Source organism: Phasianus colchicus, chromosome 9, assembly GCF_987193195.1.
Source record: "Phasianus colchicus chromosome 9, bPhaCol1.hap1.1, whole genome shotgun sequence".
NCBI classification, from domain to species: Eukaryota; Metazoa; Chordata; class Aves; order Galliformes; family Phasianidae; genus Phasianus; species Phasianus colchicus.
In genome coordinates, this window is record NC_143444.1 from 68,991 (window position 1) to 91,103 (window position 22,113).

Sequence of the window (22,113 nt, forward strand, 5' to 3'; positions counted from 1 at the left end):
CCGGGGTGGACACATCGCCGTATGAGTTCCCAACTGCTGGGACGGGTTCTCCAGATCCTTCCTGCAACCGGGGCTCCCCAGCAACTGTGAATCTGGATGATGATAAAGGAGCAGGGCAACTGGTGATGCATCTTTCTTAATCACTATCACTGCGCTACATGTCGTTATATTATGACGCGGTAACGATTAGACCCACTGCACTGCTTATTTCCTTTCCTGCTAAGCTTATCTTTTCACTACAGGGCACTGCTTTCTTTTCGTATTGCTTTGAAATAGGCAATAAAATAAGCTTATGCTTTCCTTGGTGTCTACGTCCTTCCTGTTGACCCAGTCAGTAGTCAAAAAAAAGGTAAAAAATAAAACGCAAGTGAAGGTAAGGTCGGGCAAGGGAAGTTAAGGAAACGGGGAAGGGGAGGGAAGAGGGACAGGGAGGGAACAGAGTGAAGGGGAGTGAGGGGAAAAAATAATAAAAATCTCTCTGGAGGAAGACCAACATCTTAAAAGCATGCCCAGAGGGATGCAAGGGAATTTGCAAATGAGATCAAAGTTCTCGAGTCCTTACCCTGGAGTTCTCTAAGGCTCCTATCCACCAATAAAAGTCATCAACACGAAATATCTCCACAAACAAACAAACAACAAAGAAACAAACAAACAAAAAACCCATATCATGTATTTTGGGGTGGTGCCATTCAGAACAGCAGTTTGGGATTTTCCATATTGACTATTTACAAAAAAGGTAAGGTGAACTACATTGGAGTATCTCCCTTACATTTCAGACACTCAATGAGAAAGTCTGCACAACATGAGAAAGAAAAGGGAAAGGGAAAAGGAAAGGGAAAGGGAAGGGGAAAAGGAAAGGGAAAGGGAAAGGGAAAGGGAAAGGGAAAGGGAAAGGGAAAGGGAAAGGGAAAGGGAAAGGGAAAGGGAAAGGGAAAGGGAAAAAAAACCTTGCTCTTAGTGCCTAGAGAGGATGTTCCACCATACATCTGCAGACTTTCTGGACAGCAGGTTTTATCTTGAAATGACTAATTTCCCTCTGCTGAACAGAAATGTCAGTTTGTTTCAGAAGTTCTTCAGTTCTACAGAGTTCCCGGAAATCACTGATTGTAGCCCTCCTTTTACTTTGGGCATTTTACCTCAACCTTTATAGACGTCACAGAGACCAAAGCACGGCTGAACAGATTTCACGGTTGGGCTGTGGTTGGATTTGATGATCTTGAAGCTCTTTCCAACCTGAGCAATTCTACGGTTCTGTGATCCCATATCCATTCCAAGTCCATCCCATATCCAGAGCCCATCCCATCCATATCCCATTTCCCAATATCCCATCCCATATCCATCCCATATCCATATCCCCACATCCCAATCCCAAATCTCACATTCCAATCCCACATTCAACATCCTACCCCACGTGCCAATCCCACATCCTATATCCCACATCCCAATTCCAAATCTCATTCCCAGTCCCTCCTCCCAAGCCCATCACCCACCTGTCCATCTCAATCCCTCATCCCAGTCGCAATCCCTCGTCCCCAATCCCAATTCCGATCCCAATCCCACCCCCGATGGCAATAGAGAGCACCCCGAGCCCCCACCAACAGCCGATCCGCCCCGCGCCCGGCCTCTCATTGGTCAGTGGCAGTTCCGGCCCGCCTCTGATCTCTGTCTGATTGGTCGGCGGCAGCGCCGCCGGCTCCGATTGGCTGAGGCACAGAGCGCGGGAGCGGCCGTTGCTTCCGGCTCGGAGCCGACCGCCTTTCCTCTCAGACACCGACGGCCCCGCAGCCGCATCCGCATCCGCATCCGCAGCGCGCCGGAGCTCTCTGGGCAGCACCGAGACGGAACCGCGGCACGACGGGAGCGGTGCTGAGGAAAGCGGCGCCGGAGGTGTGCGGGAGAACGGCTCCGGGCCGGGGAGAGGAGAGGAACCGCGCGCGGCCCCAGCCGCCCCGCCCTTCCCTCTGCCGTGGGATGCGGGGATTTGGGACGGCTGAAGGACTCGGGGCCCCAACCGCATCAGCGCTGCTGCCCGCATCCGGCAGCACCACCCTAATGCCTCCGAGCCCTCCAGCGCTGCTCCCGGTGCCCCCCGGGGCTGAGGTGGGCTGTGGGTACGGGGGTGGTGGGGGAGATACGGGGGGATGTGGGAGTTTAGGGGCTGTGGGGGCTGCAGAGGGGCTGTGGGGTAATATGGGGTATGGGAGGGGGGTATAGGGTAATGTGGGGTGTAGGGGGATGTGGGGAGATATCGGGGGATGTGGGGTGTAGGTAGCTGTGAGGGGAATGTTGGGGAATATGGGGTTGGGGGGGCTATTGGGTGCTCTAGGGGGCTTTAGGGGGGCTGGAGAGGGATATAGGGCTGCGTGGGTTATAGGAGGGTATGGGGCTATAGGGCTCTGGGGGGCCTTCGGGGGTGGATATAGGGGTATGTGGGGCTATAGGGTGCTTTATTGTGGCTACAGGGGAAATTTGGGGCTATAGAAAGCTGTGGGGACTATAGAAGAGGTATAGGGGATATACGGGAGAAGAGGGGACTATGCGGGGGATATAAGGGGATATGGGGCTATAAGGCACTGGGGGGCTTTAGGGAGGGTTTTGGGGCTCTAGGGGGATATAGGGTGCTATGAGGCTATAGGGAGCTGGGGGGACATGGGACTGTAGAGGGCTATTTGGGGAGCTACACAGTTCTGCGGGGAGATCATAAGGGGCTCTGGATGGGCTATAAAAGTGTTATAGGGGGATATGGGAGTATAGGGGGCTTTATTGTGGCTATAGGGAGATATGGGGCTATAGGAAAATGGGGGGACTATAGATGGATTATAAGGGGATATGGGGGGATATAGAAGACTGGGGGACTCTGGAGGGGGGATATAGTTCCGATGTTGGGGGGCTATATGGAGCTATTGGGGAAGTTATACAGTTCTGTGGGGAGCCTATAAGGGGTAGTGGGAAGGCTGTAGGAGAGTTCTAGTGGGATATGGGACTATAAGGGGCAGTGGATGGGCTTTAGGAGGACTATAGGGTGATATGTCGCTCTAGGGGGTGCATGGGGGATATGGTTCTATAAGGGGCTGTGTGGGGCCATAGGGTGATAGGGGGCTATAGGGTGGGCTATAAGGGTTGTGGGGCTAGAAGGCTCCCCCCTCCCTTTAAAGGGTTAATGGAACTATAGGGGGTTGTGGTGGGCTGTGGGAGGGTCTGTAGGATAATAGTGGGCTGGGGAGGGTCTATAGCGAGGGTTGTTATACAATAAGGGGTTGTGGGGGGGACGTAGAGGGGCTGAGAGGGGCAATGGGGGAATATAGGGAGATGTGGGCCTATAGGGGGTGAATGGAAGACGTGGTTCCAGAAGTGACTGTGTGGGACCCTAGGGTGATGGAGGGCTATAGGGTGGGCTATAAGGGGATGTTGGGCTAGAAGGCTCCCCTGCCCCCCCGCTCCCTCCCTTCCCCTTGGCTTTAACCTATCCATAACAGGGTGGCTGAAATGCCAGTCATGAAACTTAAATCAGAATTGGAGTTGTATTGGAATAGAGTAGGATTGTTTTGTGGTCTTAAATCTGAAACGTGTTTTCTCCTTGGGCTTCAGGTACAGATATTGTTTAATAATGACTTTGAAGAAGGTTTCGCTATCCAGTCTCCTGATCAAGAAGGTTTTTGGAGGACTTAATTATGAGTAGAGTTGCTGCTGAACGTCCACTTCCAACAAGCAAGCAGTGAGGTGCATCTCAGCCTTTGCTCACTGCAAGGTACCAGCCATTCAGTCTGTGCTTTGCGGTGATTTTCCATCAGCACTTCTGCTTGTATGTGAGCTATGTTGGGGGTATAGGGGGATATGGGACAGAGGGAGCTGTGGTGGGGATATAGGGGACTGTGAGAGGCTATGGAGGGGCTATAGAGCTGATCTTGGGCTGTGTGGGGCCATAAGGTGATAGGGTGGGCTATAAGGGGATGTTGGGCTAGAAGGCTCCCCTGCCCCCCTTCCCCTTGGCTTTAACCTATCCATAACAGGGTGGCTGAAATGCCAGTCATGAAACTTAAATCAGAATTGGAGTTGTATTGTAATAGAGTAGGATTGTTTTGTGGCCTTAAATCTGAAACATGTTTTCTCCTTGGGCTTCAGGTACGGAAATTGTTTAATAATGACTTTGGAGAAGGTTTCACTATCCAGTCTCCTGATCAGGAAGAAAGAAGAAGGTTTTTGGAGGACTTAATCACAAGAGGAGCTGCTGTTGATCCTCCACTTCCAAGAAGCAAGCAGGTGAGGACATTGTGCATCTCAGCCTTTGCTCACTGCAGGGTACCAGCCACTCCATCTGTGCTTTGCGGTGATTTTCCACCAGCACTTGTGCTTGTATGTGAGCACCAGGCATCCGCTAACGCTGTCTGATAGCTTTAGGCTGGGCAGACACAGGAAGCACTGCCTGCAGCAGCAGCAGCTGAGCTCCGTGTGCCAGAGGAAGGAATGCGGTGTCTGGAGGAGCAGGAGGAGGAGACCCCGCGTGACTCTGCGTGTTCTGCAGGGCCGTTCCTCACAGACTGCCACTGACAGACGTTTGGGGCACTGCAGAGCCTGTTGGTGCGGACGAGGTAAAGCAGTGTTGATCTGTAATGCCATTTGATCTGCGTGCATGCAGGATTTCCCTGTGTTTGTATGTCTCAGTGTCTGTGGCCCTGGTTTTGTTCAAAGATGTCAGACCTCTGTGTTCCCCCTCCAGCTGGTTCTGAAGAGCCCTTCCATTTTTGAGAAGGCTGCGGATTTAGTTCAGCATCTCCTGATGTGTCACACAGATTCAGGGCTTTCAAGAAGTCGCTTCTTTGAAGTGTTTAAGATGGTGAATTCTGCCAGACAGAGTGCTTGTCTAATCAAACCTTTTAACCCCAAGGTTTGTTCTGCAGGTCCCGATGATGGCACAGGCATTAAACAGCCTGGAGCTCGTCGCTGGGGAGAGGCTGCGCATTGTGTTTTGAAGGGAGAGATAGAGGAAGGGTTTGAACAGTGTTGTGCAGGAATGGAAAGCTGGTAAGAGAAGAGGTGTGCGTTCAGAGAGCGAGGGCAGTATGGCTCATCTCTGTGTTCCAGCAGGAAATGCAAGGCAGAACTCTCTGCTCTCTGTTCTTTCTTGCAAGGTTGCTGCCCCTCAAAGTGCACTGTGGATGGGCAGCGCGATGACAGCTCAAGGATGGCAGCAGAAGATGCAGCACAGCCCTCTCCAGCAGCAAGGTGCACTGATTTGTCTAGCTAATTCTTGAAGTAGAGGGTGTGTTTAGCTTCCAAAGTCAGTGGCTTGATAGCCTTAGGATGGCTTTGGGGCTCTTCCTCTGTAACTCACGTCCTAAGGCAGTGAAGGTGTTCCCTTGGTCTGTATAAGTGGTTCCTGTACAAAGCCATGGTTGTCTGCCTGTAACAGATAGTGAAGGTGATGGTTTTGTGACTGCAATTATGGAGTCAGCATTTTAATGGCAGTTGCACCCCACTAACATGCAGCTTTTTCTGACACAGGCAGGAGATGGGCAGCAGGACTGCAGCTCCTCTGGCAGCTTTGCAGCTACGTCAGGAAGCAGAAGACGTGGATTTAACAGAAGAACTCAGTTACTGGGACGTTCCCCTGTTCTTCCCCTACCTGTCCCCTTGCCTCAGCCCGGATTCCTCTTGCATTCTCGTAGGTGTCCCTTCCATCCCCCAGGCTGCTCCTTGCTTCCCCCAAGCAAATCCTTTACCTTCCCATAACAGACCACCCGCAATTTCCTCAGAGCCCCAATAGCTCCCTCAGTATTTCCCCAGCAAGACCCCGTAGGCACCCCACAACCCCCCAGAGAGCCCAGAGCCCCTTACTGACCTCCTCAGACCTGGTACTCCTCCCTCATTGCTGGCCAAAAACCTCACAAACCTCCATAGTCCCCAGCAGCACCCCATATCGCCCACTGAACTACCACTGAACCCCCTTATTTCCTCCCTCAGACCTCAACACCTCCAGGGCTCTTTACCGAACTCACAGAAAACCACACTCCCTGACAGCACCCCTGACACCAATACCAGGCCCCTCCTCTCCCCCTGCACCTGCAGGCTCTGTTGTCATATCCATCCCATGGGCGTATGTCCCCCACACCCCGCCACAGAGCCCCATAACTCCTCCAGGAGCTCCTCAGACCTGGTGCACCTCCCCCACAGCCAGCCTGGGACCTCACAGAGCCCCATAGTCCCCAGCAGCACCCCTTATCCCTGCTCTGGGCTCCCCTAGATCCCCCCTATTTCCTCCTTCTGACCTCCCTAACCCCCTTGGGTCATCCCTTGGATCTCGCAGACCCCCACAGTCTTTGGCAGGACCTCCATCACAAGTCCAGGACCCCAGTAGCCCACCTGGGGTCGCTCCTCACCCCCTTTTCCTTTCAGGTCCCATACAACCGTATGGTGCTGGGGCTGGGGTGACTGCTGCGGAGCTGAAGCAGGTGTAGGGCACAGCAAACCAATTGCTTATCCATCTAGTTGTCCACCCGTCAAATCCACTTCCCTCCAGTTTGGAGATGAGGATGTGATGGGGGACCATGTCAAAGGCCTTGCTCAGGTCCAGGTAAATGACATCAGTTGCCTTCCCTTCGTCCACCAATGCCGTCACTCCATCATAGAAGGCCACAAGATTAGTTAAGCATGACCTTCCCCTGGTGAAGCCATGCTGGCTATCTAGGATCACGTGCTCGTTCTTTATGTGATCAAGCATATTGTCCAGGAGGATCTGTTCCATAATCTTCCCAGGCACGGAGGTGAGACTCACCGGCCTGTAGTTACCCGGGTCCTCCCTGCTCCCCTTCTTGTAAATGGGAGTGACGTGACCCTTCCTCCAATCGTCCGGGACCTCACCTGACAGCCACGACTTCTCAAATATGATGGAGAGCGGCTCAGCAACCACCTCAGCCAGCTCCTTCAGGACCCTGGGATGCACGCCATCTGGCCCCATAGACTTATACTCATTCAGTCTAAGGAGGCACTCTCGGACTTGCTCAACCCTTACAGTGGGGAGGGATTTACCTCCTTGGTCCCCACATAGAGGTATGGGGGTGCAAGACTTAGGGACATGAAAAAGACAATTTCTCGGCAGAGAAAGACCTAGGGGTCCTGATAGATGAGAAACTTAACATGAGCCAGCAGTGCGCTCTGGCAGCCCGGAAAGCAAATGGGATCCTGGGCTCCATCAGGAGAGGGGTGGTCAGCAGGGATAGGGAGGTGATTGTCCCTCTCTACTCTGCTCTTGTGAGGCCCCATCTGGAGTACTGTCTTCAGGTGTGGAGCCCTCAGTACAAAAAAGACATGGAGATTTTGGAAAGGGTCCAGAGGAGGGCCACGAAGATGATCAGGGGGCTGGAGCACCTCCCCTATGAGGACAGGCTGAGGGAGTTGGGTTTGTTCAGCCTGGAGAAGAGAAGGTTGCGGGGCGACCTCATTGCAGCCTTTCAATATCTGAAGGGAACTTACTCCCAGGAGGGGAGTAAACTCTTCATAAGGGCTGATAATAGCAGGACACGGGGAAATGGTTTTAAGTTAAAAGAGGGAAGATTTAGGTTGGATGTTAGGGGGAAGTTTTTTACTAGGAGGGTGGTTAGGTCCTGGAACAGGCTGCCCAGGGATGTTGTGGATGCCCCGTCCTTGGAGGTGTTCAAGACCAGGTTGGACGAGGCTCTGGGCAACCTGATCTAGTAAAGGTGTATGTTTGGTGGCCCTGCTAGGCAGGGGGGTTGGAACTACATGATCCTTGAGGTCCCCTCCAACCCAGGTCATTCTGTGATTCTGTGATAGGGCACAGATGTGGGTGAAAGTGATGTGGGGGGCATTGGGGATATGGAGGCACAGGAACATGGGAGGACATGAGGGGTGTGGGGATATGGGCCACAGGCTGCAGGAGCGGAATGCTGCGCAGGAGAAGGTAACGCGTGAGGTAAAGGTGGGACTTGTGGCTGTGGGGACGTGGGGTGGCATGGGGACGTAGGGGGACTGGGGGCACGTGGGGAGGGGTTTGGGGTGAGAATGGGGGATGAGGGGCGGTGTTGGAGTGCATTTCTTGATTTCTTCCTGAGAGGGGGTTGGGGTTCCCTGTGGCCCAAAGGTGGAGCCCTGATCCATAACCCCCCATAACCCCTTATCACTTGGCGTGACCCCAAGGCTCCACATGACCTATAACCCTGTGAGCACCATAACCGCAGATGAGGCTGTGGACAGTGATGGGTCTGTTCTTGGGTTGTTCAGGGGGTACTATAGGGTGGCTCTGGGGCCGCTGTGGATCAGCTGCCTGTAACGTCCCCTGACCCTCACCTTGCCCACGTCTTGCTGGGCAAGATGGGGTTCAAAAGGGCAGTGGGGGGCTCTGGGAGAGGTTTCATGATTGGAGCAGATTCACCGCCAGCTCCGTGTGGGGCTACGTCAGCCCCACTGAGCTGTGGGTGTGTCCCATAGCTGCCCCGTAGCTGCCCCAGAGCCATCCTAGAGCACCCCAGAACAGCCCCATCGCTGCCCACAGCCCGTGGCCAGCAGCAGTTCCACCACCAGCTGTGTGTTGGGTAAAGGCAGCTCCTTGGTGTGGCTCTGCCCCATAGCTGCCCCAAAGTGCCCCTTTGGGGTCCTCCCATAGGTGTTCTTTAGCCATCCCACAACTTTGCAGGGCTTCCCCACATCCCAGCAGATCCCCCCGGTGCCTGCAGGGTGTGCGAGAAACGCTCTCATCACTGCCATTCCGTCAGGCACAGCTCTCGGTGCAGCAGCAAAGCTCGTCCGTTATTGCTATGGCATTACTGCACTCTCCCTCCTCGTGGTGAGGGACAAAAGGCGCAGCTGCTGCGTGAGTTCCTTCTGCTCCTGCAGCTCTCCTCCCGTGGCAGTCCCTGCTTGCCTGTTCCCTCTTGGCTGGGGACTGCAGGTTCACAGTCTACGCCACGCATCTGCTCTGCTGTTTTTCCAGATGAGGTCTACGGCCAACCTGTTCCTTTTGGGTTATTGTGTGCTTTTCTATGCAGACAGGCAGGCAGGATTTCTTACAGCTGTTGCATTTGCTGTGTCTCAGGCTCCGTCCTGCACCTGTGCCTTATCTCGTGTGCAGTCTTCACCTGACCCTGGTCAGAATGTCCTGGCCCTGCTGTGCTCTGCTCAGCATCTGTCTGCTGAGCAACAGCACTCTGTCACTCTGATCCTACCTTGTGCTATCCCTGCAGACATTAGAATACTTTCTCTGCCACTCTTGAAACCGTAAGAGGTCAGATGATTTCCAGCAGCACACAGCTGCCACACACAGCCATGCTGACCACGGCAGGCTGCAGCTTCTTCTTGCAGAGTCCCGTAGCAGCGGGTGACCGCTACGGAAAAGGGGAATTCCACCGCTGATGTTCTCCATCCTTCTTCTGCACCACCATGCAATCCTTCCTCCCCGTGCTGCGCTGCTGTCAGAGTTCTTTGTCCATTTCTCGGGGTCGTTGCAGCAACTGTTCCAAATTTCTTTACCACTGTCCCTACTGCTCCAACTGACCCAATCTGGGACGCCTTTTTGTAAGGAATTCTGTGTTCATTCTGCAGCTGACTTGGACTTCTTCTCCCATGTCCCCATTCAGGAGTTGATCTGCTTCAGTCCATCCCAGCTCCATTCCTGGTTCAAGCATCCCTCCTTGCCATCAGCCTGGCTCCAGTCCCTTCCCCAGTCGCAGTGGGATCGGTTTGTTCTGTTCCCGTCCACTTAGAGAAACAGAAGCTTCCTGCCCACCAAACCTTGCAACAGGCATTTCCCTACAGAAGCATTCACGTCCTTCTTCTGGCCCCTTCGGCCAGTTCCCAGCTCTCCAAACCGAGATGTAGGGCTGCAGCCCAGCCCATGTCTTCTTTGGGGCAGCTCTGGGGCAGCGCCACCCCGAGGTGGAGATGCCTTTTCCCCACACACAGCTGGTTCTATGGCCACATGGGGTGAGGACACGGGGTAGTGGGTCACGTGGGGGTCCTGCAGGGTCACAGAGTTGTGGGGTGACGTTGGGTCAGATGGGGTTTCGGCTCACAGTGATGGGGCTAGATGGGATGGTAGGGTTAGATGGGGTGTCATGGAGTTACGGGTCACATGGAGTTAGATGGTGGGGGTGAGGTGGGGGCAGGGATCCCAGAGTTCTGGGGCCACATGGCAGCGGGTCGCAGCGTGATGGGGGCAGGCAGGGTCAGGGAGTCACAGGGTGGTGTGGGGCTATGGTTCACACAGGGCTGTGGGTCAGGTGCAGCCATGGGGTCACGCACGTACAGGGTTATGTAGTCATTTTGGGTTATGGCTCGTGTGGGGTAATGGCTCATGGCCCCACCTTTGGGCCACAGGGACCCCCAGTCCCCTCTCAGGAAGAAGTAAATCCACTCCAACACTGCCCCACAACCCCCTTTTTACCTCAAACCACTCCTCACATCCCCACCTTCCTTCTGTGTCCCCCTATCCCAGTGTCCCACCTGCAGCGCACATCCTGCCTTCTCCTGGACAGCACTGTGCTCCTGCAGGCTCTGTTGTCATATCCATCCCATGGGCGTATATCCCCCACACCCCGCCACAGAGCCCCATAACTCCTCCAGGAGCTCCTCAGACCTGGTGCACCTCCCCCACAGCCAGCCTGGGACCTCACAGAGCCCCATAGTCCCCAGCAGCACCCCTTATCCCTGCTCTGGGCTCCCCTAGATCCCCCCTATTTCCTCCTTCTGACCTCCCTAACCCCCTTGGGTCATCCCTTGGATCTCGCAGACCCCCACAGTCCCTGGCAGGACCTCCGTCACAAGTCCAGGACCCCAATAGCCCACCTGGTGCTGCTGAACCCAGTGTCCTCAGTGAGCTGTGCCACAGTGCAGCACCCTGAGCCCTTCTGCATTGCTGCGGAACGGGACACACGCAGATCCCAGGGCAGTGGACACTGCTCTGCATGTCACTGCCTGGCCCAGGAACTCCTCCCCTGTGCTGTCTGTGAAAGTCTTTTCTTTGCTCCTGGCATAACTTCCATCTCCAGAGCACATGAGGAGTGTCCCTCAGACTGTGGCTCCTGGTTAACCCCGCTGCGTCCAAACGAGGAATCCTGTAGCAACCCACATCTCAAGATGAGGCTACAGCTGTGCCCCAGTGCCCTCATTAAAGAGAGGAGATTGAATTAGCATAACAGGACATCTTTCCTTCTGACATTTCCCACCGTCTGCATGTTGGCTGTGCCATGCAATCGGCATTTGGTCATAGAGCTGTGAGTGCAGGTATGTGTGCATACGGGGTGTGCAGAGATGGTGTTGAACATCAGAGTGTGCACAGCACGTGTCTGTGTGCAAGGCTGGAGCTGCGCTCGTGTCTTCATGCATGTGGGTGTGCAATGGGGTGGGTTTGCACATGTGTGTACATGAACGTGGGTGTGTGCATCAAGGTCTTTGCACGTGGCTGTGTGGTTCTGCTCACATTTGCACGCACATGGATGGAGCGTGCACACAGGGCTGTGTAAGGATGTGCTTGCAGGTGTGTGAATGCACGGGGAAGTCTTTGCACGTCGGTGTGTGGTTCTGCACACATATGCGCACACAGAGCAAGGGAGCAGTGGAGGTTCCTGGGAACAGGAGATTCCTGGGAGAGGCGGAACTCACATGAGAGTGCTGGAGAGCACAGAGCTTGGAAGCACAGCTCCACAGCACTGCGCTCTGCACAACAGCCTGCAGGATGGCATGGAGCACTGATAGAACCAGGACAGAATCACAGAATCACACAGAATGACCCAGGTTGAAATGGATCTCAAGGATCATCTCTGTCACCTTCCCACCACAGGCAGGGCCTCCACCTCCACATTTAATACCAGCTCAGGCTGCCCAGGGCCCCATCCAGCCTGGCCTTGAACAGCTGCAGGGATGGACAGGGCATCCACAGCCTCTCTGGGCAGCTGTTCCAGCACCTCACCACTCTCACAGCAAACAACTTCCCCCTGACATCCAACCTCAATCTTCCCTGCCTCAACTTCAAACCATTTCCCCTTGTGCTGCTGTTATCTACCCTTTCAAAGAGCTGTCTCCCCTCCTGTTTCTAGGCTCCCTTTAGGTCCTGAAAGGCTGCAATGAATTCATCCCGCAGCCTTCTTTTCTCCAAACTGAACAAACCCAGCTCCCTCAGCCTGTCTTTGTAGGGGAGGTGCTCCAGCCCTCTGATGATCTTTGAGGGTCTCCTCTGGACCCTCTCCAACAGCTCTCTGCCTTCCTTGTACTGAGGGCCCTAGACCTGGAGGCAGTACTCCAGATGGGGAGTATGCGCCGCCTCAGCTTCTACAGGTGGGTGTTTGGGGGGGGCACCGAGGAGGGGACTGGGCTTAAGGGAGCCGGGGGCCGCATGCAGCTCTGCTTTGGCCCCGTGGGGCTTCTGTGTCGCTCAGAACCTCTGCTTGGTGGCAGGAGGTGCTGTGTCCCCCCCCAGTGGTTCAGACACAACCTCCCCAGTCCCTCTTTGTGACCCCAGGGTCACACCCTCCTCTGTGGTCCCCCTCCCATCTGACTATTGGAGCCCCCTCCTCCCTACAGTTCCCCATTCTGATCCCTGCAGTCCTCCTCCACCCCCCACCTCACTGCCCCCCTCAGTTCCCCCCTCATCCCCATTCTGACCCCCAGGGTCCCTTTCCTCCTTCCCTTCCCCCGTCCCACCCCTCCTATTCCGCCATTCTGATCCTCATCCCCCCCCAACGTCCCCTCTCAATCCCCCATCCAGAATCACAGAATCACGCAGTCACTGAGGTCGAAATCACCAATAGCTCTCACTAATCCATGTCCCTCAACACAACGTCTCAATGTTCCTTGAACACCTCCAGGGTCGGTGACTCCACCACTGCCAGAGCAGCCCATTGCAGTGCCCAACCACTCTGTTGGAGCAGTAATATTTCCTAACATCCAGCCTGAATCTCCCATGGTGCAACTTGAGGCCATTCCCTCTCATCCTATCACTGTTACAGGAGAGAAGAGACCAACCCCCAGCTCACCACAGCCTCCCTCAGGAGTTACGGAGGGCAGTGAAGTCTCCCTGAGACCCTTCTTGCAGTGAGGGGCCCAGAACTGAGCACAGCACTCGAGCTGCAGCCTCACCAGAGCTGAGTGCAGAGGGACAATCACTTCCCTGCACTGCTGGCAGCACCGTTTCTGATACAGGCCAGGATGCCGTTGGTCTTCTTGTCCACCTGGGCACACTGCTGGCTCGTGTTCAGCAGAGTGTCAACCAATAACCCCAGGTCCGTTTCCTCTACACTGACTTCCAGCTGCTCTGCCCCACACCCATGGCGGTGCCTGGGGTTGTTGTGGCCAAAGTGCATCTCCAGTTGACCAGGAAGGCTGACAGATGATGGAAAGCAGCTTGGCTTTTCACCTCCACCAGCTCTCCCAGCACTCTTGGATGAATCTCATCTGGCCCCACGGACTTGTGGCAGTCCAGGTGGAACAGTAGGACTCTGTTTCCTCCTGAATTGTGGGGGGGTTATTCCGCTCCCCATCCGAGACTTCCAGGTCAGAGAGCAGAGAACCTAAGAGCTTTTTTTTCACCCTTGGCACTTCACATCCCTTGTGCACTGCAGTCTTCCCTTCTCTGAAGCTGCTCTCCCCATAAATTGTTGGCAGGGGTCTAAAGCCACCAGTCCTGCGGTTAGGATTTTGTGAAAGGGGTGCACCATTTGGTGTTGGGGTGCAATTTTCTGTTAAAGGAGTTAAATCTTCGGGCCTTGGGTTCAGGCTTTTGCTAAAGGGGTGCAGCCTTTTGTTCTTGGGGTTATGCTGCTTGGCAGCATTTGGCCTTGGGCTTCTGCTTTTAGTTTTCATTTCTCCTGTTTTGCATCTCTATGCCTCTCCAGGACTCCCTAGCAGAGACACTTTTTCTTTGCTGCAGCCTTCATGGACAAACTCCACTGAGCACAAGAGATCTGTGCAGACGCAGCAGCAGACATCTGTGCGCAGAGGGACACTGCTCATCCCATTTCTCCTCCTAGCTACGTCTCGTCCCACTCAGTGTGTCTTGAGGGGGTGAATCTCTGTCCACCTCCTGAGTCGCGCCTCCCCTGGTCAGCAAAGGGTCACTACTGCAATGGAGTCATCCAAACTCAGAGGAATAATACACATCCATTTATTGAGAGCTTTCTTAACAGCCAGCAACAACCAATTGGAGGTAACACTGGCCAATGGGCTAATTGCAATGAATAAGCGGTAGAGGTAAACAAAGAGTCAAATAAGAGATGGCAAAGAGAAAAGGCAGAAAATGGGGAAAGAGGGACAGACAGCAAAGCACTCCTAGATCCAGCCACGTGCCGGTGTCAGGTGCGGATCTTCAGTCTGATGGGTCGTCGCAGGTGGTGCTGTTCAGCTGGCAACGACGATCCCTGCATTCCAAAAAACAGAGACTTAAAGTGGCAGACAGAAGAGTGCCTAACAAAGATGTAAAGACGATTTCAGCTGTGGTTGGTACTGATGGGTACAACCAACCACACAAGGCTGAGCACGCTTTCCTGTCTCTATTCCAATTCTAGAAATACCCAGCACAGCCCCGTATTCTCTTGCTTTCATTTACTTCCATGAGCCATTTTAAAATGCACGTTGCTATAGGCTGGCTCAAGCTCTAGGGCCTAAAGTCACAGCCTAAGAGGCTTACACCAGCCCAGGGCCTAAAGCCACAGCCCGAGAGGCCAGCACCAGCCTAGGGCTTAAAGCCACAGCTTGAAAGGCAGAGAGGCTGGCATTGTCCCCGAGGCCTAAAGCCACAGCTGGAAAGGCTCGGACCAGCCACAACCCCAGTCCCGAAGCCACAAACCCCAGCCCAAGAGGCTGGCTGACATCAGATCCAGTGTCAAAACATCCCACGCAGTGTTAGCTATGGTGAGGGGAATTGCCCTCTGCGCTAGGAAGCAGACTGAATGCCAAGAGCTGTGTCTGAGGAACAGCCACGATCAGGTCGAGAGCTTGTGGGTCAAATCAAGGATCGGTCCGGTAAAGGGCACTGGGTGGTTGGGGTCTGCTACAGCCCACCTGATCAGGAGGAGGCTGTTGACGAGACTTTCTTGCTTCAGCTGCAGGAGGTGTTGTGCTTACAGGCTCTTGTCCTGATGGGGGATTTCAGCCACCCAGATACCTGCTGGGAGAGCGGCACAGCGGGTGGCAGGCAATCCAGGAGATTCCTGGAGTCTGTCAAGGATAACCTCCTGGTCCAGGAAATAGATGGACCAACCCGAGGTGAAGCCTTACCAGACCTGGTGCTCACCAATGCAGAGGAGAGTGTTAGAGAGGCTAAGACTGGAGGCAGCCTGGGCTGTGCTGACATGCCTTGGTGGAGTTTGTGATCTTGAAGAATGCAGGCCTGGCAAAAAGTGGAGCAGGACTCTCAACTTCAGGAGAGCAAACTTCTGGCTGCATGGTTTCCTCTTGTGCTTTACTGTCACCTTCCTTTGTGCCCACCACTGATCTGCAATGGTAAGTAAGTAAGTAAGGCCTGAGTGGCCAAATGTTGGTCCGTGCAGTCCATGATGGTGCTGCACATGGCCTGGTGAGTATTTTGCAACCTGCCCCTGCGTCTTCCTGCCCACTCTGTAGCTGTGGAACTGACAACCTCCATCTTTCTCCCACCTCATTACCTGACCCAACTCTGGTCTCTGATGGAAAAAGAGATCACAGCATTTAACGGGAGCTTCTCTTATCTGTTTGTGATTCTAGATGACTACACCGGTTCTTTTAAGCCAGTGTTCTGGTCAGACACAGCTTTTGTTCCTGAGGTGGAACGCAGAGGTAAATCACTGCCAGGACAGAACCTTTCAGGCTCCCCCTACCGTTCTCTTTTCCTCCCCTCTCCGTCTCCTTTCAGTTCTCTTCCCCTTCCCGTCCCCAGACAGTTCCACACACAGATTGCTGTGTATCAGCACAGTGCCACTGCAGGACCAGCACCTATGGTTGAGACGCTGCTGTGTGGAAGGGAGAGGAGGGTGCCGTGGAGCGATCCCTCGTTGTTCCCATCTGGAGATGGATATGGACGTGTCTGACACGAGCTGCTCTGTCCTGTTTGTTTACAGATGCGAGTGGAGATGAATGGGATGCAGAATCCCAGCCGGCTCCCCGGACGGAAGCTCTAGCAGATGGCATGGGTATGTCATGGCTTTTTACTTCCTTTGCGAGCTTTCACCTCACAGCCCTAATGTCAGCCAGGCACACCTGCAGGAGTGAGAGCACAGAGCTGCACGTGCGTGCCCTGTCCCTGCACCATCCCTGGTACCATCTGTTCCTCAGATGGCACTGTGCCGTCACGCAGTGACACAGACTGTGGTGTATGATGGAAAGCTCTCATGGTTCTTTGCTTGCAGAAGTGCGTCCAGAGCAGAGCTGCTTCCTGTGCCGGACTCCCGCTGGTATCCCAGGGGTGGGTAGTCTGTCTGGGTGGACTTCACCAAACAGAGTGCTATGTTCAGTAGCTGGCTCATCCTGTTCAGGTCCTGTGGGACAGAGAGGGAAGTTGGTAAGACAAAGATATTTTCAGAGGTTTTCTCACATTCTACAGACAGTCACGATGGAGAATGCAGCTCCTGGTGGGTATATTTCTGTCTGTTTACCAGAGGGCTTGGAAACCAACATTCTACACATGTGGAAAACACTGATGTCTTCTGAGAAGTAGTGCCCCCTGAAGATAACATCTTCCTGATGAGAGCAGATATTTACAGTCCCACTCTGCTTCCTTCTTTCTAAAGAGATCAACTGAGAGCCTGTGGATGAGCCTGAGTGTGTCAGGAGGACAGCAGCTGCATGCTGCTCTTCTCCCATGAGGACACAGAGGACGTTCAAGTGGCTGGTTCTCCACTTCAAGGTAAAGGCCATGCACAGAGCTCTGTGGCTGGCGGTTAGAGGTTGCTCCCCTCCCACCGGCTTCCCAAGGACTTAGGAACTTTGTCCTTTGGGAACAAAGCCGCCTGAACCACACTCAGCAGACGGCGAGAAGCAGCAGCAATCTTCCTCCCACAGTCCCTGCATCCCAGGGAAGCGTTGTTCCAGGAGGCCACGGAAATGAAACACAACATTTCATGGCAGTGTCAGAGCTCTGATGAGATTGCCAGTCAGGCACGAGGCGCAGCAGTGACCACCATTGTTCCTTCAGGTTGCGGGTGCTGAAGAACACGCAGCTCATGAAGAACATGCAGAAGCACACAGCGTCCCTGTGGAAGATGTCTCCATGTTCTCCTCCAAAGGCACTCTGCTTTGTTTGCTTTGTTTGTTGCTGTGCTCCTTGTAAGGATTCTGTACTGCATTTGTATCCAGCAGCAGAGGCAGAAACACCAGTGAGCTGCTCCACCACCTCCATCCCACCACACTCTTTATTCCAACACCACTCTGTGTGGTGCTGGGAGGAAGGAGAGTGGGAGGCTCTCCCGTGCCCTCAGCAGTTCCTCTCTCTGCAGGCACCTCATGGAATCTGCCGAAGCCCAATGTGCTGCCCGCAAGGGTTCATGGCATCTGGACAGCGAGCCGGCCCCAGACAAAGCAGAGAACAGGTGGGCTCGGCCCCAGCGGCCTCCACATGTGTTAAGACATCCAGCCTAGGTGCTGTGGAGCCCCAGCACATCCTCCCCCTCAGACCAGAGAGCACCCCAGCTCCGCTGTCCCCAGCGCAGCCCCTGTGGCCCCCCAGCCCAGCCTACATCCCCCTGGCCACGCAGAAGAGATCGAGTCGCCCCAAGCCCCGCTGGGCACTGTGACCATCCCTGCTCCCATCCTCCAGCAGATGGCAGCCGTCCCCCTGGCGTAGGGTGCGGGGACCACATCCCACACCTGGACAACCACTGCTGCCGCCAGCTGAGGCTTTCCAGATTGCTCGTGCAATAGTGAACAAAAGAGCTATTTCTTAACTCTGCTGGCTGTGCCACATTCTGCTTAATTCTCCCAGAATACATTTACACTGGCTTCTCTTCAGAGCAAGAAGTTTCCACGCTACACCTGCGCAGTGCACAAGTCATAGCGACCTTGTAGGTACTTGAGATCATGGAGCAGATCTTCCCAGATGATGTGTTAAGGCAGCTGAGAGATGAAGAAGTGATCCGGGACAGCCAGCATGGCTGCACCAAGGGCAGATTGTGCCTGATCCACCTGGTGCCTTCTGTGATGCAGTGTCGGCACTGATGGACAACAGGAGGGCAACTGATGTCATCTCCCTGGACTTGTGCAAGGCCCTTGCTGTGGTCTCGCACCACTTCCCTCTCTCTAAGTTGCAGTGCTTAACCACCCCCTCTCTGTATAGACGTTTTTCCTGATACCCAACCTGGCACAACTTGAGGCCATTCCCCTCGTCCTGTCACTGGTGAGAAGAGACCAGCCCCCAGGACCCGACACTCAGCCCTATTGAAACTCATAGTTTGCCTCAGCCCACTGACCAATCTGTCTAGGTCCCTCTGCAGTGCCTTTCTCCCCTCCGGCAGATCAACACTCCCTCCCAGCTTGGTGTCATCTGCAAACTTACTGAGGATGAACTCAATCCCCTCATCAAGATTATTGATAAAGACGTTAAATACAAGTGGTCCCAGCACTGAGCCATGGGGGACACCACTCATGACTGGCCGCCAGCTGAGTTCAGCTCCATTGACCACAACTCTTTGGGCCCGGCCATCCAGACAGTGTTTCACCCAGCAGAGCGTACGCCCATCCAAACCATGGGCACCCAGCTTCTCCACGAGGATGTTGTGGGGGACAGTGTCAAAGGATTTACTGAAGTCCAGGTAGACCAAATCAACAGCCTCACCTTCATCCACTAAGCGGGTCTCCTTGTCAGAGAATGACATCACGTTTGTCAAGCGGGATTTACCATTCGTATGATCTCAGGAGGCTTTAACCCAACTGCTGAAAGGATATGGAAAGGACACATGAGTATGTCATCCCCGTGTCACGGTACATCATAAGCCCCGTGCATGTTCTACGTTTCTTATGCCCTCCATCATTCTCACAGCCATACACGGGGCTTTGGGGAGCCGACGTTTCCGTTGTTGTTGGGGGTCCTGCTGCCACCTTGAGGTACTGAGCCGAACTGCCACCGTCTGTGTGAAACGAGGAAAAAATACAATTCTGAACCCACAGCACCTCAAAGTCCCTTCGAGACACCCCGACCACAGCCCCCGCTGCCCCTTACAAACCTCAGGAGTGCCAGCAGCACCTCGTGCCTTAGGATGGGGTGCATTTTCGGTGCCCGGTGCATTTCGCGAGGATGCGCTCATCTCCTGCATCGTGATCATTGGCAAAAACGTACAACGGCGCTGACCAGAGCTGGGGGCTCAGCGCTGGCACGCAGGAAAACCTGCTGTGCTGCAGCGTGAGCCTCCAGCACTGCTGCTGGGCACCGCCGGGCGCAGCCTGGCTCCGTCCTCTCCGCACCTCCCTGCGGGGACTGATGGCCGTGCCCGGGATCCCCCGAGCCTCCTCTTCTGCAGGCTGAGCCGCCCCAGCTCTGCCAGAATCCCACCCCAGCCATTTCCCACGCGGTGCTGAGGAGGGGAGGGGATGCGGGGGAAGGAAAGGCGCTGGTGGGTGCAGTCCTACGACACGGCCATTTGAGCTGCCCTGTCCTCACCCAGCGGTGGGCACAGGGATGGGGGGGGGGTCTTTGGAGCTGCAGATACGACTGCACACAGAAGCGCTGAAAAACGAACGCTAAACATTTAATCGTTGAACACACAGAGCACTAAACAGAGGAATGACCGCGTTCCCAACCAGCTCCCACCCTGACAATCATCCCCCCTCGCGGCTTCCCTCCTCGGGGCCAACTCGAAGCGGCTCCACGTCGGCTTCACGCAGCTCCGGGAGCTGCGCGCGGGGACAGACAGACGGGCAGATGGAAAACGGCACCTGGGGACTGCAGCTGCGGGGCAGCAGCCGAAGGCTCTCGCTGACTCCGTGCCGGGCTCGAACGCGCCTCGATCCGCGCGATCTCTCCCTCTCTTTCGGGGCTGCCCGGCTCAGCCAGGAGCCGCTCCCGGACGCCGGCGGGTCCCGCCGCTCGCGGTCAGCCGCCGCTTCTCGCAGCCCGGCGGCGCAACGACGGCGGACGGCTCGGTTCCGACGGGGGACGGATGGGGCCGGTGGCGGTGCCCCCGCGCCGCCTTCCCCCGACCGCCCGGCGTCCGGAGGCACGGGGCAGGCGGCGGCGGGGACCCGGGGCGGCGGAGCGGGCGGTCGGGGGAAGGCGGCGCGGAGGCACCGCCACGTTCCCCGCACGGAGCCCCGCGGCCGCCATTGGCGGAGAGCCAGCGCTCGGCCCCGCCTCCTTCGCTCTCCCATTGGTCGGTCCGCCGGATGGGGCGGGCGCTCCGCGCGGGGTCCTTTCCGTCCGCCGTCGCGCCGTCATTGCGTCATCCTCGCGCGCGTCCCGCCCGGCCCCGGCTCAGCTGCCCGCGGCGCCGCTCCGCTTCCAGGGCTCCGGGGCGGCCGGGCCCGGCTGCGGCTGCGGGAGGAGGAGGGCGGGGACGTGGGGGACCGCAGCGAGCCCGCGCCCGCGCCGCCACGCCCTGCCCCGCTCCGTGCGGGCCTTGCTGGAGAGCGGCAAGCGCGGGCTGGCGGCTGCCCGGGCGCAGGGGGGGGAGCGGGGCGTCCGGGCGGGCGGCGGGGCCCGGCGATGGCGTGGGGAACCCGCTGGATACGGGCGGCTCCGGGGCACCTTGGCGTCCCGCTGCAGGCGGCGGTCGCGGCAGTTCGGGTAGTTCAGCCCCACGCGGATCGCCTTCTCGGGCTCCTCGCTGGGCGCCGACGGCCGCACTCCCGCCCGGGGCAAGCGGTGCCGGCCCGAGGCCGGCGCTGTGCGGGGCGGGGCTGAGCGCGGGGCGATCAGCTGCTGCTGCTGCTGCTGCTGTTCGGCCGGCTTCTCGGCCGCCTGCGCAGGGCGCTGCTGGCTCGCGTTCAGCCGAGCGTCGGCCCGCAGCTCCGGATCCTTTTCCTCCACGCGGCCTTCCGGCCGCTCTGCCCCAAGCCCGCAGCGATGCCTGGGGTCGTTGTGACCAACGTGCGGGACCCGGCGTGTGGTGGTGTCGAACCTCGTGCCGTTGGCATCAGCCGTCGATCGGCCTGACCGGAGCCCTCTGCAGGGTCTTTGGAATCCTTAGGCAGATTATAGGAGGATGCCAGAGCCGAGGGGCGATGGGAGGCAGGGAGGGGAGCATCCTGCCGTGCCACCGGCAGCCCGGGGACCACGTGCTGTGGGTGCCGGCACGAAGCTCCTCCATCCGTCAGCACGGGAGCTGCGGTTCTGGCTGCAGCGGCAGGAACTCAGCGCAGCCCTGCAGAGAGCGGTCCGGCAGCACGAGAAGAAGATGACGGCCGTGGAGTGCGAGAGCCTCAGCAGCGTCTGCAGCCCGCGAGGAGCTGAGCTGGGCTGGGGAGAGGAAGCTGTGGGAGTCCTGGGGAGGGACTCCCAGAATAGCAGCGTGAGTGGCAGGATCAGCTGCTTCCTCCTGACACCGTTTCCTTTGAGAAGCCAGTGCAGAAGCCAGTCCGCATTGTCACATCTGTGGGGTTGCACAGAACGCACAGGCATGGGGTAAGTTTAGGTTGGATATCAGGACAAACTTCTATACAGTAAGGGTTGTTGAGCACTGGAATGGGCTCCCTGGGGTGGTGGTTGAGTCACCATCCCCAAACATGTTTAAAAACTGTTTGGATGTGGTGCTCCAGGACATGATTTAGAGGAGGGTTGTTAGAGTTGGGGTACTTTGCTCAGGTCATGGTTGGACTCGATGCTCTTGAAGGTCTTTTCCAACGTGAGCGATTCTGTGATTCTGCAGGGACACAGTGTGTTGGACTGCTGTTTGTTGCAGAGCACCAGCACAGGGCAGGACTGGGGACTGGGAAGATCACAGAAGATCGCAGAAACACCAAGGTTAGAGAAGACCTGTAAGATCATCCAGTCCAACCGTCCACCTATTACCAATAGTTCTCACTAAACCATATCCCTCAACACGAAATCCAAACGTTCCTTGAACACCTCCAGGGTCGGTGACTCCACCACCTCCGTGGGCAGCCCATTCCACTGCCTGACCACTCTTTGAGAGAAGTAGTATTTCCTAACGTCCAGCGTAAATCTCCCCTGGTGCAGCTTGAAGCCATTCCCTCTAGTTCTGTCAC

General features: G+C 56.0%; 1 protein-coding gene, 1 long non-coding RNA gene and 1 pseudogene across 23 annotated transcripts; 2 read left to right on the forward strand and 1 right to left on the reverse strand.

Annotated features, from left to right (window-relative positions):
* The first annotated feature begins 1,719 nt into the window (after window positions 1-1,719).
* Window positions 1,720-6,644, forward strand: LOC149916694 (uncharacterized). 3 transcript variants are annotated; one of them, XR_016469017.1, is made up of 7 exons: window positions 1,720-1,887; window positions 3,589-3,748; window positions 4,123-4,260; window positions 4,393-4,589; window positions 4,899-5,022; window positions 5,130-5,223; window positions 5,503-6,644. It is a non-coding gene; the product is annotated as an uncharacterized LOC149916694 (long non-coding RNA). The 3 variants fall into 3 exon arrangements; XR_016469015.1 differs by having other exon boundaries at window positions 1,720-2,100; window positions 5,503-6,643; XR_016469016.1 differs by having other exon boundaries at window positions 1,720-2,100; window positions 4,399-4,589; window positions 5,503-6,643.
* Window positions 6,645-8,688: 2,044 nt separating this feature from the next.
* LOC149916695 (uncharacterized) lies at window positions 8,689-13,523 on the forward strand (annotated as a pseudogene).
* A 571-nt stretch (window positions 13,524-14,094) lies between these two features.
* LOC149916696 (uncharacterized) lies at window positions 14,095-20,550 on the reverse strand. 20 transcript variants are annotated; one of them, XM_090145823.1, is made up of 8 exons: window positions 19,846-20,550; window positions 19,137-19,220; window positions 18,959-19,040; window positions 18,749-18,843; window positions 15,916-16,457; window positions 15,239-15,439; window positions 15,007-15,112; window positions 14,095-14,363 (listed from the first exon to the last, which is right to left on the reverse strand). In XM_090145823.1, exons 1-4 carry the CDS (start codon window positions 20,275-20,277, stop codon window positions 18,797-18,799), a joined length of 645 nt encoding a protein of 214 aa, XP_090001949.1. In that variant the 5' UTR covers window positions 20,278-20,550; the 3' UTR covers window positions 14,095-14,363; window positions 15,007-15,112; window positions 15,239-15,439; window positions 15,916-16,457; window positions 18,749-18,796. The 20 variants fall into 20 exon arrangements, with proteins under 20 accessions (XP_090001949.1, XP_090001944.1, XP_090001946.1 ...); XM_090145818.1 differs by having other exon boundaries at window positions 18,749-18,846; XM_090145820.1 differs by having other exon boundaries at window positions 15,916-17,171; window positions 18,749-18,846.
* Between the last annotated feature and the right edge of the window lie 1,563 nt (window positions 20,551-22,113).

Bases quoted from the DNA above. Each gene is read 5' to 3' on its own strand.
- LOC149916696 (XM_090145816.1), bottom strand. From the start codon at position 20,277: ATGGGAGAGCGAAGGAGGCGGGGCCGAGCGCTGGCTCTCCGCCAATGG. The intron at 19,221-19,845 runs GTGCCGTTTTCC...ATCACGATGCAG, and splicing joins CCCGCAGCTGCAGTCCCCAG to GAGATGAGCGCATCCTCGCG. The intron at 19,041-19,136 runs GTTTGTAAGGGG...CGTTTCACACAG, and splicing joins GTGCTGCTGGCACTCCTGAG to ACGGTGGCAGTTCGGCTCAG.